General features: G+C 40.2%; 1 protein-coding gene across 1 annotated transcript in view; it reads left to right on the top strand.

Annotated features, from left to right (window-relative positions):
* Positions 1–16,057, top strand: part of LOC104948000 (pleckstrin homology domain-containing family H member 2-like) — a 36,203-nt gene that overhangs the window by 16,792 nt on the left and 3,354 nt on the right. The window contains exons 10-15 of the mRNA XM_010774140.1: positions 1,449–1,604; positions 2,219–2,316; positions 2,629–2,770; positions 2,862–2,998; positions 3,379–3,508; positions 3,778–3,864. Of these exons, the coding sequence (XP_010772442.1) occupies positions 1,449–1,604; positions 2,219–2,316; positions 2,629–2,770; positions 2,862–2,998; positions 3,379–3,508; positions 3,778–3,864 (750 nt within the window). The remainder of the gene's footprint in view (positions 1–1,448; positions 1,605–2,218; positions 2,317–2,628; positions 2,771–2,861; positions 2,999–3,378; positions 3,509–3,777; positions 3,865–16,057) is intronic.

The following is a 16,057-nucleotide window of genomic DNA, read 5'->3' on the forward strand; positions in this document are numbered from 1 at the left end:
AGATATATGAAGGATTTCAGGTTAGGTGAAGTTTGGATAAGAGGGAATGTTCTTGCTATTCAAGCTCATATAAAACTCATTCACTCATTGATTATTTTTTTATTTCTGTGGATCTTCTTTCCAAGGTCAAAAGTTGTGGTTACAGTAGTATTGTAATAAGTGACCACGCAACAGTGTTTATGGAGATCAATTTAGGCAGGTTTGAACGTCACGCAAGATGGAGGTTACAAGTTTATCTTCAAGACCCAGACTTTGTTACATTTGTGGAAAGTTGCATTGACAATTATTTTTGAACTAAATACAGATGTAACTGTCTCTTGTTAACGAGTGGCTAAAAGCCTAATGTGGACTAAACAAACGTACTATGATCAAGGGGGAAAAGCGGGTAAACTACTGGCCTGGAGAGTAAAGAAAATGCAAGCAGAAAGAATAATCAATGGTATAAAATCAGTATCTGGCAACTTAACTGTAGACCCAAAAGAGATACATAATAATTGTAGAGACTTTTATAAATCAGTATAAACAGAAAACAGGGAAGCTCAGAGCAATTTCCTTGACAGGCTACAGTTTCTCTGTCAGATGATGACAAAGCAAAACTAGATAGTCAATTGACAATAGCCGACCTTTGTGAAGCTATAGGTAATATCAACAGCGGTAAAGCACCCGGACCAGACGGGTTTCACATAGAGTTTTTAAAACATTTAAAAAACAACTTGTAAAGCCGCTTCTCGATATGTATAATATGTATAATATGTATAATCTATTATATATAATATGTATAATGTTTTGTCAAAGGAACGCTCCCAGATTCATTGAGATTAGCTATAATAACTTTAATATTAAAACCAAACAAGCCACCAACAGAATGCTCATCTTACAGACCAATTAGCTTAATGGGATGTGTGAAACAAAAATACTTTACAAAGCTCTTTCTGGACGATTGGATAAATATCTCCCTCACTTAATTGTTGATGATCAACAAGGTTTTGTGCAAAAACGTTGTTGTTCAATAAGAAAATACCAATAAACATATTGTAAAAAAAAAAAAGATCATTTAGATATTTTTTTGGGGATAAAATAATTGGATTTATGACTGTTTATCGACCCATGGAAACCATGTTGGGACGTCTGATTTTAATACAATAACAAAGAAAATATTGTAGTATTCAAGTAGTATTGTATGTATATTGTTTCAAAGACGATTTTAAAAGGTCCCAAAGGGGCAGAATTAAGAAAAGTCGAAAAAAAATACATGCATGACAGGAATCCGTTTTTAAATATGTTTTTGATGATTTTTTGCATGTACCTCTTACAGATAAAAACAAACGTTTGAATGTTTGGACTAAAACACTTAAGCATACAAATTTTCATATGGTCAGACAGAAGACGAATAAACTGTCATGATCATGATAATAACTGATGTGATGTATTTCATTGCATTTCCTCAGGTGGTGAGCTTCGATGCTTCGACCACAGTGGACGAGTTCCAGTGTCGCCTGAACCAGGACACCGGCATCAGGAAGACGGGTCTGTCTGGGTTCAGCCTGTTCACTGACGACCCCACGGGACGAGAGCTGGAGCACTTTCTGCAGGGAGCCATCAAGGTGCTGCTTCCATTCATGTGTTCAGAGGAACTGTTTCGTTTTTATACCTGGATTGAAAACAATTGAACAGATTAACGATAAACATCTGTACCTCTACTTCGCTGTTTGACTCAAATCTGACTTCCTCGAGGTGATTTGAGCTGATTTGCAACTAATGCATCCTCAGCTTTTCCTCTGATAAAAAAATCCAGATACTCAGGAGGTTTTTAACGTCAGCCGTATTATCCACAGTGGTCTGCTCCTCTTCTAAACAATCAGGCCAAATAATTAAATTGGTAAAATGCTGAATTGAGCATTTTCACATTCAAATCTGTGTTTTTCCAATGCTGTTTGGTTGCCGCTAACGTTTCCTCAGCTTGTGTTTCTGATACTTTAAGATCCAGACAGCCAATGACTAAAATATATCACTTGGCTAAACAGCAACAAAAAAACTCAACCACAAATGTACAAAGAGGATAGTGCCATTACAGGCGACCAAATGAAACAGGCCGTAACCTTGATTACATTTCTGTAGGTTTGAACATTTCTGAAAATATTTTAAATAATGTAAGCAAACAAGTCAACACCATTTTGTTAAGAAAGGTCCAATCAAAGCGTTTTTATATCTCCTGCAGATTTGTGACATTATCTCCAAATGGGAGCAAGCTTTGAAGGAGCAGCACACTGGCAAGTCTGAAAACACCAGGACTGTCCGCCTCACCTACAAGAACAGGTAGAGAAGGACACTTACATGATACATCTATGCTTACACCAGGTTCAACAAATCTATGTTTAGATTCAGTCTCAAGATATCTAGGAGTTTTGATTAGGGTTCACTTTAAGGGAATACATCAGAACGTATTTCAACATTTACGCTATTGTATTTTAATTGAATGCAATCTTTTAAAAGCTCAACTGGAGTGAAGACTAAATTGATTTAGTCTTGAGAAATACAACACAAACATTTGAAAATACATGTCTGTATTTGTTCATTTCTCTCCATCTTTTTTTACTTTTACCATTTCTGCCTTGACCCCACTCGCAGGCTGTACTCCTCTCTCCAGGTCAGGGGGGAGTCAGAGAGGGAGAGGTTGCTGCTGGCCTATCAGACAAATGAGGCTATTGTAGCGGGACACTTCCCTGTCAACAAGGAACTGGCTCTGGAAATGGCTGCCCTGCTGGCCCAGGTCTGGAAGTTATAAAACATTTTTAATGAATTTCTCCTGAACATTTTCTTTTTAATTTGTACTTGTGTAACATGTTTGTGTCTGTGTTCAGGTGGAGTTTGGAGACTTTGAGCGTCCCTTCTCTGCTCCTGGATCAGCACAGACCAAGTCCAACCAAACCCTTAAACAGGTTCTGGACAGATTTTATCCCAAACATTACCGGAGAAACACGTCTGAAGAGCAGCTCAGGTACCAGATCACACTGAAAACGACACATATCTGATCCAGTCCAATCAGATCTCTGTGAAACGTTTTTTAGTAATTTAAATATAGCTTTAATGGTATTTTTATTTGTTTGATTTTAAACCTGTCTTGTACTGTAGAAACGTAACTTCCATGTATTTAAACTTATATTTACTTGGTTTTGCTTGTAATACACTTTAAATGACCTCAGTGTTTGATAAGGTGCTGTGTAAATAAACATGCCATATCGGCACAAAGGAGGTCCTAAAGCTCCAACAAAGGGACAATAGAGCCATTTCAAGTTATGCAGCAACACCTTCTCCAAAATCAGGTTGTGGCAATCAAAAGAGTATAATGGATGTCTGTCCCCCCCCCCCCCCCGTCAGACAACTGCTGCAGCGCCTCTCCGCCCGCTGGGCCTCCCTCAGGGGGCGAAGTCCATCGGAGTGTGTCAGGATCTACCTGACCGTTGCCAGGAAGTGGCCTTTCTTTGGGGCCAGGTTATTTGAAGCAGAGGTGAGAGAGAGAGAGAGAGAGAGAGAGAGAGAGAGAGAGAGAGAGAGAGAGAGAGAGAGAGATTTTTTTTCAGAAACTGGGAAAACTTTTGTTTTTACCATTGTTTACACTCAGTTGCTTTCTGGTTTAGATTGAAATATAATATACTACGTAAAATTAACCATAACCAGATTGAGTGTAAATTGTCATCGTACATTATTGATTAAATACTGACAATTTAACATACATAAGTGCAAAAAAACTTTCTTCTTGTTTCTCTCTGTTCTAAGGCCATCCCTCCCTCTCCGGAGAAGGGGGCTCGTGTTTGGCTGGCGGTGCATGAAGATGGTGTCAGCGTTCTGGAGCACAACTCTGTCGTAAGCGTCTCTGTTTTAGCTCCCTGCAACTGCGTGACATGATGTCTCCTTGATCCCCTGATAAAGAGAATCTAAACAGGAAACCTGTATGATGTGTTGGGTCATGAAGCTAGAATTTTTTAAGTGAGGTTACTCAAGGTAGCCTGACCATAAAGAAACAAGCAGGAGTACAAATTATGGGCTATTGATTGTGATTGTGATTATTACTGATTGTGAAAGGGGATAGCAGCAACATATATTTTAGCCATAAATTAATCAGTTCAAGTCTAGGCTATGTTTACGAGAACTAAAGTCTTTTTTTATGCTTCGTCCAAAGCCACCAGTTCTCATTCATAACAAACCTATAGATTCCATTATAATTACTTAGCCAAACACAATAGGTCACTTTGGTGTTTTAAGGGAGTGACAACAAACAAACTAACCCATTGAGGTAGTAGTAGAACAGTACCTTCTATGTTTCCTGCGGTAAAATTCATGATTTTGTTAATGGAGTCTGGTGGTTCTAAAGAGAGCATAGCCAAATGCTTTAGTTCCCAATTGGAAAGTGCTGTCTCACGACTTAAGCAGTTAACATTTCTAGGTGGGTGATTTGTACTTTGCCACTGCTCCCATCCACAGAAGTACAGCATTGCATAGCTAATGTATGCTAGCTCCTGTTAGCTTCTGCAGAATGAGGGTGTGTCGACCGCTATTTTTGTAATAGTACACTCTATTGATAAGTTCCTTATACAATCTTACTCCAAAGAAAATCAGAACTATCACTTTAAGAGTCAGTCATTTTCCATGGGTGGTCTAAAATAACTTGATTATATTAGCACAGTTAAGCACTAGCTTAACATGATTTTGTCACATAAATTGGACTAAAGCACAGCAAAAATGCTAATGAGTAAGCTTGCTTATAGTTCAGCAGATATGTGAAAGAATTGTGCTTTTAATGATAAAAGCATGACATTTGGCACACTGTTAGAGCATGCCCTAAGGAAGATCTTTGGCTATAGGGCCATCGCAAATTTGTCCAATGGCGCCATTTTGAAAATGGCCGCCATTGGTTGTTATTTTACCAGTTGTTATTACCCCAATTCCTGGAAGAATCTTCATATATAACCTACATATCACTTTCTGTAATAGTCCAGCAGATATGTGAAATATCTGAAAGAATTGTGCTTTTGATGATAAAAGCATGAAATTTGGCACACTGTTAGAGCATGCCCTAAGGAAGATTTTTGGCAATAGGGCCATCGCAAATTTGTCCAATGGCGCCAATGGTTGTTATTTTACCAGTAGTTTAGGATCTAGACCACCTAGGATCTTGATTCTGGTGGCTAATCCTACATTTTNNAAGGATGGGGAATGCATTGGTACTATTTACAACATGCTAGAATGTAGCTAACTATATGTATCTGGTATTCAGGGAACAAAATACACAGTAAACCATTAACATATTTATTATGGTGAAGTCATACATGTTACATAATATATATGAAATATTACAGGTTTTCAACTAAATGCAGACTTAGTTCTGAAAACACAGTCCACCACAGTGGCAAAGGGCAGTGTACTGAATTGCTACCTTGACACATTCAGGAGGAGTTCACTCCAGGCCTGGGTCGATTGGGCTGCTGTGATTGCCAGTAGGCTACTACCACATCCGTGTCAACTGTGCGTATTGACACCTTGCTATACCCTTCCTTCACAGCATCTCCTAGGTGCAGTAGGATGCGGGTATCAGCCTCCTCATGTGTGCATGTTGCAAGTACTGATTATTTGTTTGCCAGTGTTGAGGGCTGTCGCACTGGTTGCCAGGAAGAAGAACAGTTCAGCCTTCTTGTTTTCAATGCGCAGAAACTCTGGCCAGTTTCCAGGAATGACACTGGATGGCTCAACGCATCTATGAACTCCCTTCCCTCTCTTGCTGCGTGTTTCAGCTTTCAGACTTTCGGGGAAATATTCATCCCACACGACATCAATTCTGCTGACATGCTCCAGCTGAGACAGAGTGATCTGACCAGGATTCAGAATCTCTAATGCCTGAGAAGTGAGCGTGACACTGCTCTCTGGTATTGTATGACCGCACTAGCAGCCAGGAGTCAGTCAATCAAGCAGCTCTTCACCCAGAAAGGTGGAACAATTGAAGGACTCCCCCCAACACAAGCAGCATCGATTCAGCACAAAGAGATATGCCTTCCAAGCTGGTCACTGCTGGGGACAGATGATGTTTGCAGCCCCTGAACTCCCATCCCCAGGTGACTGGGGGTGGAAGAGGAAGGCCACAGGTGGATGGGAAGTTTACTGGACCACATTACCAGGCCTGTTGTGAACTCCTCCGCTGTGGATGCAAAAAGGGTTGCAGTGGACAATGCAAATGTGTCAAGGCAGCAATTCAGTGCAGTGCCCTTTGCCACTGTGGTGGACTGTGTTTTCAGAACTAACTCTGCATTTAGTTGAAAACCTGTAATATTTCATATATATTATGTAACATGTATGACTTNCGATCTGGCGGAGAAAGGTTGTGGAGCCTCCGTTGATATGCCGTTGTAAATGGCTTGATGGAAAGCAGGTGTGTAGTTGGGGAGTGTGCACAGCTGATTGCAGCAGGTGAGTGGAGGTTGAACCGGGAGGCTCCAGCCACCACGCCCACTCAAACAACACAGACAGGGGGAAACAAACACAAAGTAGACGGCTGGAGCAGTACAGCCACCACAGCGTTACCTAATGCAACTCCACACTACGTCTTACGGTGCTGTGTACCGGAGGGGAGAGAGAGAGAGCAGCGAAGGGGGGGAGAGAGATGTAATACGGTTTCCTGCTAAAGCTGTGGAGAGTATGTGCTGCAGGGAGGTGGATGCACAACGCACCCAGGAACGAAAGCTAGCTCCGGTCCTTTTCCCGTGAGGGAAACTGTGGACTTGATGTCCTGACAGGCTGGAGTTTATGCAACCTGCACAAACTCCAACTCACCATGATTACAAATGGTGAAATGAAATGTAAAATTACTGAACAAAATAACAGCTCACTAAATCACAACCGCTCAAACCAACTACAAACTACTACTGCGGATTGGGCAGAGAACGAGTCCGAGAAAGTTGCTCCCCCATGTGATGTAATATGACGCGTTTGACGTATGACGTTAAAGAAACAGTTTTTAGTAGCAGAGCTCAAAACCGCTCCTTTTCCTCTGAATTCTTGCCCTTATGTCTTGTAAAACATATCAAATCCTGCCTTAACATTTTTAATTGTAATTTTCAGGCAAGGTCAACCTTGCCTGAAAATTACAATTAAAAATGTTAAGGCAGGATTTGATATGTTTTACAAGACATAAGGGCAAGAATTCAGAGGAAAAGGAGCGGTTTTGAGCTNGTGTGTGTGTGTGTGTGTGTGTGTGTGTGTGTGTGTGTGTGTGTGTGTGTGTGTGTGTGTGTGTGTGTGTGAGGTATGTTGCTCTGGACGTAGGAATGGAGTCACTGCGCTCGCCCCCCCGTCCGTGTGGATTGTTTCAGAGCAGCAGCATGGGATCAGTAATGTGTAAGTGATGCACACTTTTGATAGCTTTCACAGTGTTACACATGTTGACATAATCTGTTATAATACAAGTTAAGGATCAGCTTCTGGAACACTTCTGGACATGATGTACTGTTTGTTTGCATGGTACCACTTTGGCTTTGCCCCCCATGACAGAATGATGATAGGATCCATTAGAAGTGAATTGGACCTGTTTAGCCAGAGAAGTTGATATAGAGTCATGGTCTGTTTTTGTGCTGAAAGAAGTATTCAGATTGTACAAGTAAATGAAGCAATACTACTTTTTAAACTGATATTCTAAGTTAGAAGTCCTGCATTGAATAGCTTACTTAAGTACAAGTAAAAAAGTATTGGCATTAAAATATACTCAAGTAAAACCCAAAAGTAAGAGCGTGATTTTCATAATCATATTTATTTACTGGATTATGATCATTGATGCTTCAATGTGTTTATCAAAGCTGGTAAAGGTTGAGCTAATTGTAATTACTTTAGATAGTGTGGCTGGAAATATTGACTTGTAATTTTGTGCCACTATGTTAATTTATTAGTTTATTTATGTTTTGTTTCAGCTAGTAATCTGAATCAGTAAAGTAATAACGCTGTTCTGAAATGTGGAGTAAGAGGACAACATCTGTCTCAAAATGTAGTAGAATAAGTAGCGTAAAAGGAAACCAGTACCACTAGCTTAAGATTTTGGAGTAAATGTACTTCATAATATTTCTCCGCTGGTCTGTATGACTTTAGCGTATCAATATTGATAACAGCAAGCTGTAGGAGCAAATAAGTATATTTATTTGTGTCTCAAGTGTGTTTTTGTCATTTATTTACAGTAAATGGACTACAGCAGTGTTGATATGTTAATGCAATGCTAATATATAAGAAATAGCTGGGTAGAGTGTTCATTTCACCAAAGTGAGTCACAGTATTATCTATAGTAAAATATTGTTATTTATTTATTGACTATATTTTGTATTATTGAGCTGAACAAAAAAACTATAGTTAACAAACAAATCTAAAATATGTACTTATACACCACGATTGTGTCTAGATTTATTATTTTTAGGCATTTTTAGCTTTAGTAAAGGGACTGTTTACTGATACTGTATTTGGAAACATACTGCAAGGAAAATTTAAAACAACACTCAAAACTAAATTATTTTCTTTTACGGAAAATAAATCCAGAAAAAAACAACAAAAAAACTAAATTTAAGTTCTACAAATGTCCACTGTAGTCCCTGATATAATCATAACACATTTGCAGAGGTGCAGAAAACAACTAAGATATACCCCATAAAGAAGAACAAATGACTAAATTCTTAATTGTGTGGCATTCTACTCTGTTTCCTTCTGTTTGTTACATTCTGCAGCTAGGCACAACTAATTTCACTATTAATTGTGTGTATGATTATTTACAAAAAGAAAACTACATTTTAATTTGAGTAAAGATCAAAAGTAGCAGTGTTTAGAGCATAGCTACATTTCTCCTAACAAGGTTCCATATAGGAAACCTGGGGCTTTAAGGGCAGTTTCTTTCTCCATTTTATATTCCAGCCTTGCTATACATTTGCTTTGTCCTGTACATTTGTATTGGATAGGTGAGAAGAATATAGCCACTTTCAGAATATGAGTTTTAAAACGAGTTGCATGTTAGTGTCTTGCAAAAGTGTTTCTTTACATCATTTATGCTCTGGGAGAACAAATGATGACCAAAGGTTTGGGTATTCACAGCTTCAACTGCACAACTGTTATGCAGCTGCACTGTCTCTCTAAATAACTTCGGGCATTGGGATATTTATTTTTGGTGGCACCTGGATGCTTTTTGATGTTTCTCCTGGATCCTTCATTTTTATATACGTATGTTCACATCTTTTTTTTTACTTGGCATTTTGTCATATTTTTTAATCTGAAAACACCACATCTATTGTGCGACAGATCCCTACAGTGTCACATTTCCTGGTTCATTGAGGGGAATATTTGGGACTTTTTCCCTGTGCTTTAGTTCTAATGACAGAGTGTGACGCATGCTGTTCACACTGTCTCTCAGCAGGTCAAAGTTGTTTGTGGCACTCACACAGGCAGGCATATGCAAATGTCCTGTAATAGGCTTAACTTTCTAACAGAGATTATGACGGAGAGGCAGACAGAAAGGTGGAGGCTCCTTGAGGTCTCAAGTAGCAGTGCTGTGTTTGTGTAAGGGACAGCAGAATCAAGTCGGAACATGGATTATTGTCTGCTGCAGAGGCATGATGGGTAGATAGATAGGCCCACTCACCCAGATGATGTTAGCTGGAGGTTTGAGTTAGCGGAGATGGACGTTGTAGGCAGGCTGCGACGCAAGAGCATTGTGTCTCGCTGTCCACGATGTGGTAAATATGGACCAGCCTACTCCACCATACGGATCTCCACCGCTGAGATGGAGTCTTACCACCACTTTGTGGGGGTGTGTAAGGAGACTGAGTCAACCACACTAAGAAGTATGTCTACCAATTACCAACATCCTCATTCCATGCTTCCCCTTAACATGTGTAATGTTTTACTGTCTGTATCTCACTTTAGTCTGAGCTTGGAAAATGCATCACAAATGTACTTTCACATGAAAGATCAGAGCAGTGTCACAGTTGTGTTGCAATGGAGTAGTGCAGTAATGACGTATTTTTGTAGGCCGACCGGGAAGTTAGCATCGCAAGGGCTACCCCAACAAAGCAACGGGATTTCGGTAGATTGCAGAAAATAAGATCCGTGGCAAACACACGTTTATGATACCAATCGCCAGTAGTTAGCCAATGTAAGTAGTAACTAGCTAACGTTAGGCTATAAAATAACTACATAAAGGTTAGATGGCTGCACATCACCACTGCTAAGCTAACGGCGGTTAATGTTTTGCGTTATGACATTTAGTAGTTTATGCAGTCACTTGTCAACAACGACTGTTTTTAAGACACATTTAATGTTCATACATTTAGCAGTGTGGTATTTAATGACGTATTTGGTGTCGTGGAACAAAATGTGGAAATCTCTCCAGCTGGTGTGAATCACAAATCCTATTTAAAGCATCTAACAACAGAACACGTTAAATGAAAACTGAACCAGAAGTGATACAATTCTTATTAATTTCTGGCTTTTAGGGCTCCTGCACCACCCTATTATTCAAAAGCAAGATGCCTGATGCCTTAGTTACGTTCCTTGACAGGGGCCATGTCTTGCCATTGGACCCCTGTGTCAGAGTAGATATTATGTTTCCCTTTTAAACATTTTTACAACATTACTTTTACTTTCACTTGGGAACAACATACTAGAATGTATTCACTCTCTGAGTGTCATACACCACTTGTCTTCACTCTGTGGGCTGCTATACTAGATATACTAGATCGATATATAGTGGGGTAGAACTATGAGGAATCAGAAATCCTTTATTCATCCCGCAGTGGGAAAATGTAGAGTATAGGTACAGTGCAAATAAAAGGCAAAATGATATGGGTAAATACTGACAAATTAAATACAATTAAAAACAAGTTAGTACACATCCATGGTAAGACATTAATTATAAGGGGACAAGTTCAGTTTGAAGTTCACAGAATCTGAAAAAAGAGGAAAATAGTCTCTTTTTGGGGACTTTATGATTCAGATGTCAATAATGTTTGGCCATTTTGATATACAATACTTAAGTTGAAAGAAGAGGGTGGACTGTTTTCGAGACATAATGTTTATTTAAAGGAGGTCCATATTGCTAACAGAAAGCAGCAGATCATAACAATGAGCTGCCATACATGGTTTTTACATCAGCTTTTTTTCCCACCCAATGCCCTATAAGAATTAGGTCTATCCTTCCAGGCTCAGTTTTTCAGGGGTAAACAGAAAAAAGTTAGTAAGGAAATATCTTAATTTCAACCTCACTGGGACTCCTAACATCTGCTGCAGCTGTTGTTCAGGTGAAGATGACGTCCAGACAGTGGCAGGCAAGGCTGCATTACTCAGAGGTTTGATACCGTCGATCATCGCAATCTTAAAGCAGAGGCTACTCAGTATAGGCATATCCAGCCATGCAGTGGGGTGGTTTGCGAACTACCTCTCTGAAAGGTCCCAATGTGTTCACTTTGATGGGCTCACTTCTGAGTGGTTGAACATTGCTAATGGTGTTCCCCAAGGTTCTGTTTTAGGTCCACTTTTATTCTCCATATATATCAACAGTTTAGGTGAAAATGTGGATGAAGCTTTACATTTTTATGCGGATGATACCGTGATGTATTGTGCAGGTCCCTCATTTAAGGAGGCTGGTGTTAAATTACAGGCTGTTTTTAACATTATTCAGACTCAGCTCGCTGAGCTTAAGCTTCTTTTAAATGTTGAGAAAACCAAGGTAATGCTTTTTTCAAAAGCAAAAAAGACTCCAGAGACTGCTTTGGATATTGTATGCAAGGACAAGTACTAGAAGTGGTTAACTGTTATAAATACCTAGGTATATGGCTTGAGGATTTTCTTACTTTTAAACTTCATGTCATTAATCTGCTTAAAAAGCTGAGGGTTAGGCTAGGTTTCTTTTTCAGAAACAAGTCCTGTCTCTCATTTGAGGCCAGGAAAAGGCTAGTCACTGTGACCTTTTTATGTGCTGGACTATGGTGATTTATATGAATGCACCTGCCCATTGCCTGGAAAAGTTAGATGCCGCCTATCACAGTGCACTGAGATTTGTTACTAACTGTAAAGCACTTACTCATCACTGTATCCTGTATGCCAAGGCAGGTTTGCCTTCACTAACTGTACGGAGGCTCAGTCATTGGTACATGTTTATCTATAAAGCCATGTTGGGTAAACTACCAACTTATATCTTCTCTCTGATCTCACAGAGAGTGGCAAGTAGCTATTGCCTGAGATACCAGGATGTGTTTTTATTACATGTGCCAAGTGCTAGGACTGTTTTCGGTACTAAAGCTTTTATTTGCGCTGCTCCTCTAGCTTGGAACACTATGCAATTTTTTTTTAAACTGAGCATTTTGGTTCCCTTGCATCATTTTAAAGCTCGGATAGATGAAATGTTATTAGATATCTGTCATTGTGAATAGGTTGCTAATGTATACCCCTGTAATTATGTTGTATTGATGTCCTTTTTGTTTTCTGTTGTTTATATGTGCAACCAATGTGCTGCAGGTCTCCCTTGAAAAAGAGATCGTTCATCTCAATGGGATTTTCACCTGGTTAAATAAAGGCTACAAACAAACAGGAGAATAATGACAGAGCTTAGGAGGGGGCGGTCAAAATAACATCACAGTGGGCAGAGAGAGGAGGTCAACAGAAACAATATGATGACTAATAAGATAAACCATGTTTACATACAAATGATTTCCTCTGACAGAACGGACAAAACCTCCCTGCTCTCTCATTAACATTTATCATTTCCACTCAGACGAGACTACGTCTAACATTGGTTACTATTATATAGGCAATGGAGTATGCTGCATAACAATCACCCTGCCTTTCGAACACACAGCAAACACACATGACCATTGAAAAACATTATAAATAAGCATCTTATACACATCTTATCACACTATGATATTTAGTCAGTTAGTAAAGTTGTTCTTATTTAGGAAGGAAGTGTAGATAGGATCAAAGATCTAATAATATACCTCAGAGAAAAAGTTTTTTTAATTGTCCTCTAAAAATCCAAAAGCCCTCAAACCAAATAATAATTATTGTGTGCCTGATATTTATTTTTCCTATTTGCAATATAACTCCATTGTTGACCAAATAAATGAATAAATATCCTTAAAAAATGGTTAATGAAGTATAAAAGAAGAAATATATTAAAATAAATCAAATTTGGAAAATCATGAATACAAGGTGTCACAACCTGGCTCAAGGAACAGTAAAGTGGACCAAAAATTCCAATAATATATAGTGGTAATGTATTATTATATATAATTAAAGCTATGAGCAGCTATGAGCAGCTATAAGCAGCTATGAGCAGCGATGAGCGGGTCTTCAACGATCCACGCATGGTTCGCTGTTGTCCGCACGTCAACGTGTCCGGACTCGGCCGTAAGAAAACGTGGGAAGTTTCGGGCCGATCGGGCAATGTACATGGGAGTTACAGCAACATCGTGTTTCATGGCGGTTATGTTTCGCCATGGCAACGAGATAAGATGACACCCCATAATAGGCTTAGATGTCTTGAGAGACGTTTTGGCCCGCTTGGAGCCTGTTCACTGGAGTTCAACCTTGTTTCATGGCATTGTGTTGCCATGGAAACGGCATATTATGAAATCTCAAAACTGACACTTAGATGTCTTCACGGCTGGACTGTTAGCATTGCACGTGAAGTTTGAGCACTTTTTAACGATTTACACAGGAGTTATAGCAAGATCGTGTTTTATGATGCATTGCCATGGCAACAGCGTTTCAGGAAAACTCAGTATTGTTATATCGACGTGTTGAGGGCCGAACCATTAACCATCATGTGAAATCTGGGTCCATTGAGTTACGACAACATTATGTTTTATGGCGAGGGATGCGTTGCCATGGAAACGTCATATGATGGGACCTCAGATTTGACGTAGAACTGTTTAGTGCCGGAGCGTTAGTCTTAGCCGCCCTCTGGTCTCAGACCCTAATTAGTTTTCACATACTGTCAGTGAGATAACTCAAAACTCTCACACACAACTTGTTTGGAATTAGGAAAACAAAACAATGCACCTATTATAAGATATGTGTGCGCTTTATGACCAATTAATATGTCACATGACAGACAGTGCAGTGTAACAGGGGTGCTCTGAGAGGGGGGTCATCATGTTACAGTGACAGCTTTTGGATAATCCTATTAGCCTGTTTTTAGTTCAGTACTAAAGCGTTGAACGTAGTGATTTACGAGCATGTTGTTGGTTTCTGTGTTCTTTAGCCTGTTGGAAAATGAGGAATCTCCCAAATCCCTGTTTGAGTCCCTGTGACTGAACATGCTAAGATTTATGGTGACAACGACAAAGACACATACAAGAACAAACATACACATTAAAAGTGCACGCATTCTTCAACCGCAGAAGGATAATGACATTCATCTCCGTTTGTTGTGTGTTAACCCTAGTGTTTGTGTGTGTGTGTGTGTGTGTGTGTGTGTGTGTGTGTGTGTGCCTCGACCACACACAAATATGAACATGTACACACACGTCGGACCCACGGGACACCGACAGAATCGGCCAGACGGATGGTTTGGAGATGTCGTGCTGATAGGGTGTGTGAGTGTTATCTAGGACACAATTGTCTCGGCATGTATTGTCTGCCTCTATGTGGACTCAGAGATCCACTAGCTCGTCACACGTTGTCGCGTCCTCGTAAGAGTGAGTCATAACAAAGACTTTGTGACACCCGTAGAGACACGACGACGTGTGACAGACCTCTTCACACAATAACAGTATACTAGACACGTAGTGTCTCCCGGTAGTTGGGACGAGGAGTATGTCAATTGTATGTCCACGATTATTACGCGTGTGTAAAGATGCTCCTTTAGGGTCTTTCGCAAGTTGATTTTTTTTTTCTTCCTTTAATCGTACCTTTGTATGTTCGAGGATGGTTTTTGTCGTGGACGACCCGTACAATTAAACACCGAACCGCACTTTTGGGCAAAATAAAAATCAAGGAAGGTTAGGATAATTCTTGGATTTACGAACACCAAGCGGACGAACAGGACGGGGGTGATTTAGGAGACTTGGGGAAGTGGAGACTGTGTGGAATAGGAAGGTGTGAAGTGTCACTTATATTCCAACACACTTACTGCTCATGTATTAGATTTGACTCCCTAAGGTACTTACTCCAAAATTTTTTCAGGGAAGAGAAGAAGCAGTGTCCTAAAAGTCAGGAGGTCAACTCCGAGTGTACACTGGTAGAAGGGGGACGTATCCTCCCGGACTAGTAGCGTGACTACACAGTTACGTCGTGTCTGACGTAGAGAAACACTGCGAGGAACAACCGGTAAGTAATATCAAGGTCAGTATTTATACACATTTCGTGATCCGTAAGCTAGTGTCGAACCAACTCTCTTCACGGGTAAATGATGTAGCAAAGACACGTACGTACGAGCAGACGATGCCACGTTAATGATCACAAACGGTCGCAGGTATGTTACAGTTTCCGATAAGACACAAAATCTAGAGTAATGGAACTTGATAAAATGGTGGCAGGAGCGTCTAGGACGTCGGGCGTGGAAGTTGACTACATTTTTTTTTTTGGGGTTGACCTAGTGAAGGTCAGAGGGTGTGTGCAGGGGGGGACGGACTTCGCGAGGTAACTGAGGAGAACGAAATCACGACGATGTGTCACTGGTAGGAGTATGATCGTGTTAAGGGGGCGCGAAGTAACCGATATTCGGCGTGTGTTTGGATTTATCTGTGTCAGTGTTGGAGTGTATGTGTGTAACACGTCTTGTAAAAATAAAAACCCACCTACGAGGAGTTCAGATCCCTCTCCCCCAAAGGATAACCAAGGTTCCTTTTCGCAGTCGTGTTCTTCTGTTAGTCTCCTAAGATTACTGTCCTTGGCGACTGATTGTCCCGGAGAGCTATGTGTTGTGTGTGTGTGTAGTTTGTGTGTGTGTGTTGTGTGTGTGTGTGTTGTGTGGTGTGTCGTGTGTGGTGTGTGTGGTGTGTGTGTGTGTGTGTTGTGTGTGTGTGTGTGTGTGTGTGTGTGT

Source organism: Notothenia coriiceps, unplaced genomic scaffold (genome assembly GCF_000735185.1).
Source record: "Notothenia coriiceps isolate Sejong01 unplaced genomic scaffold, NC01 NC01_scaffold00013590, whole genome shotgun sequence".
In the NCBI taxonomy this organism is placed as follows: Eukaryota; Metazoa; Chordata; class Actinopteri; order Perciformes; family Nototheniidae; genus Notothenia; species Notothenia coriiceps.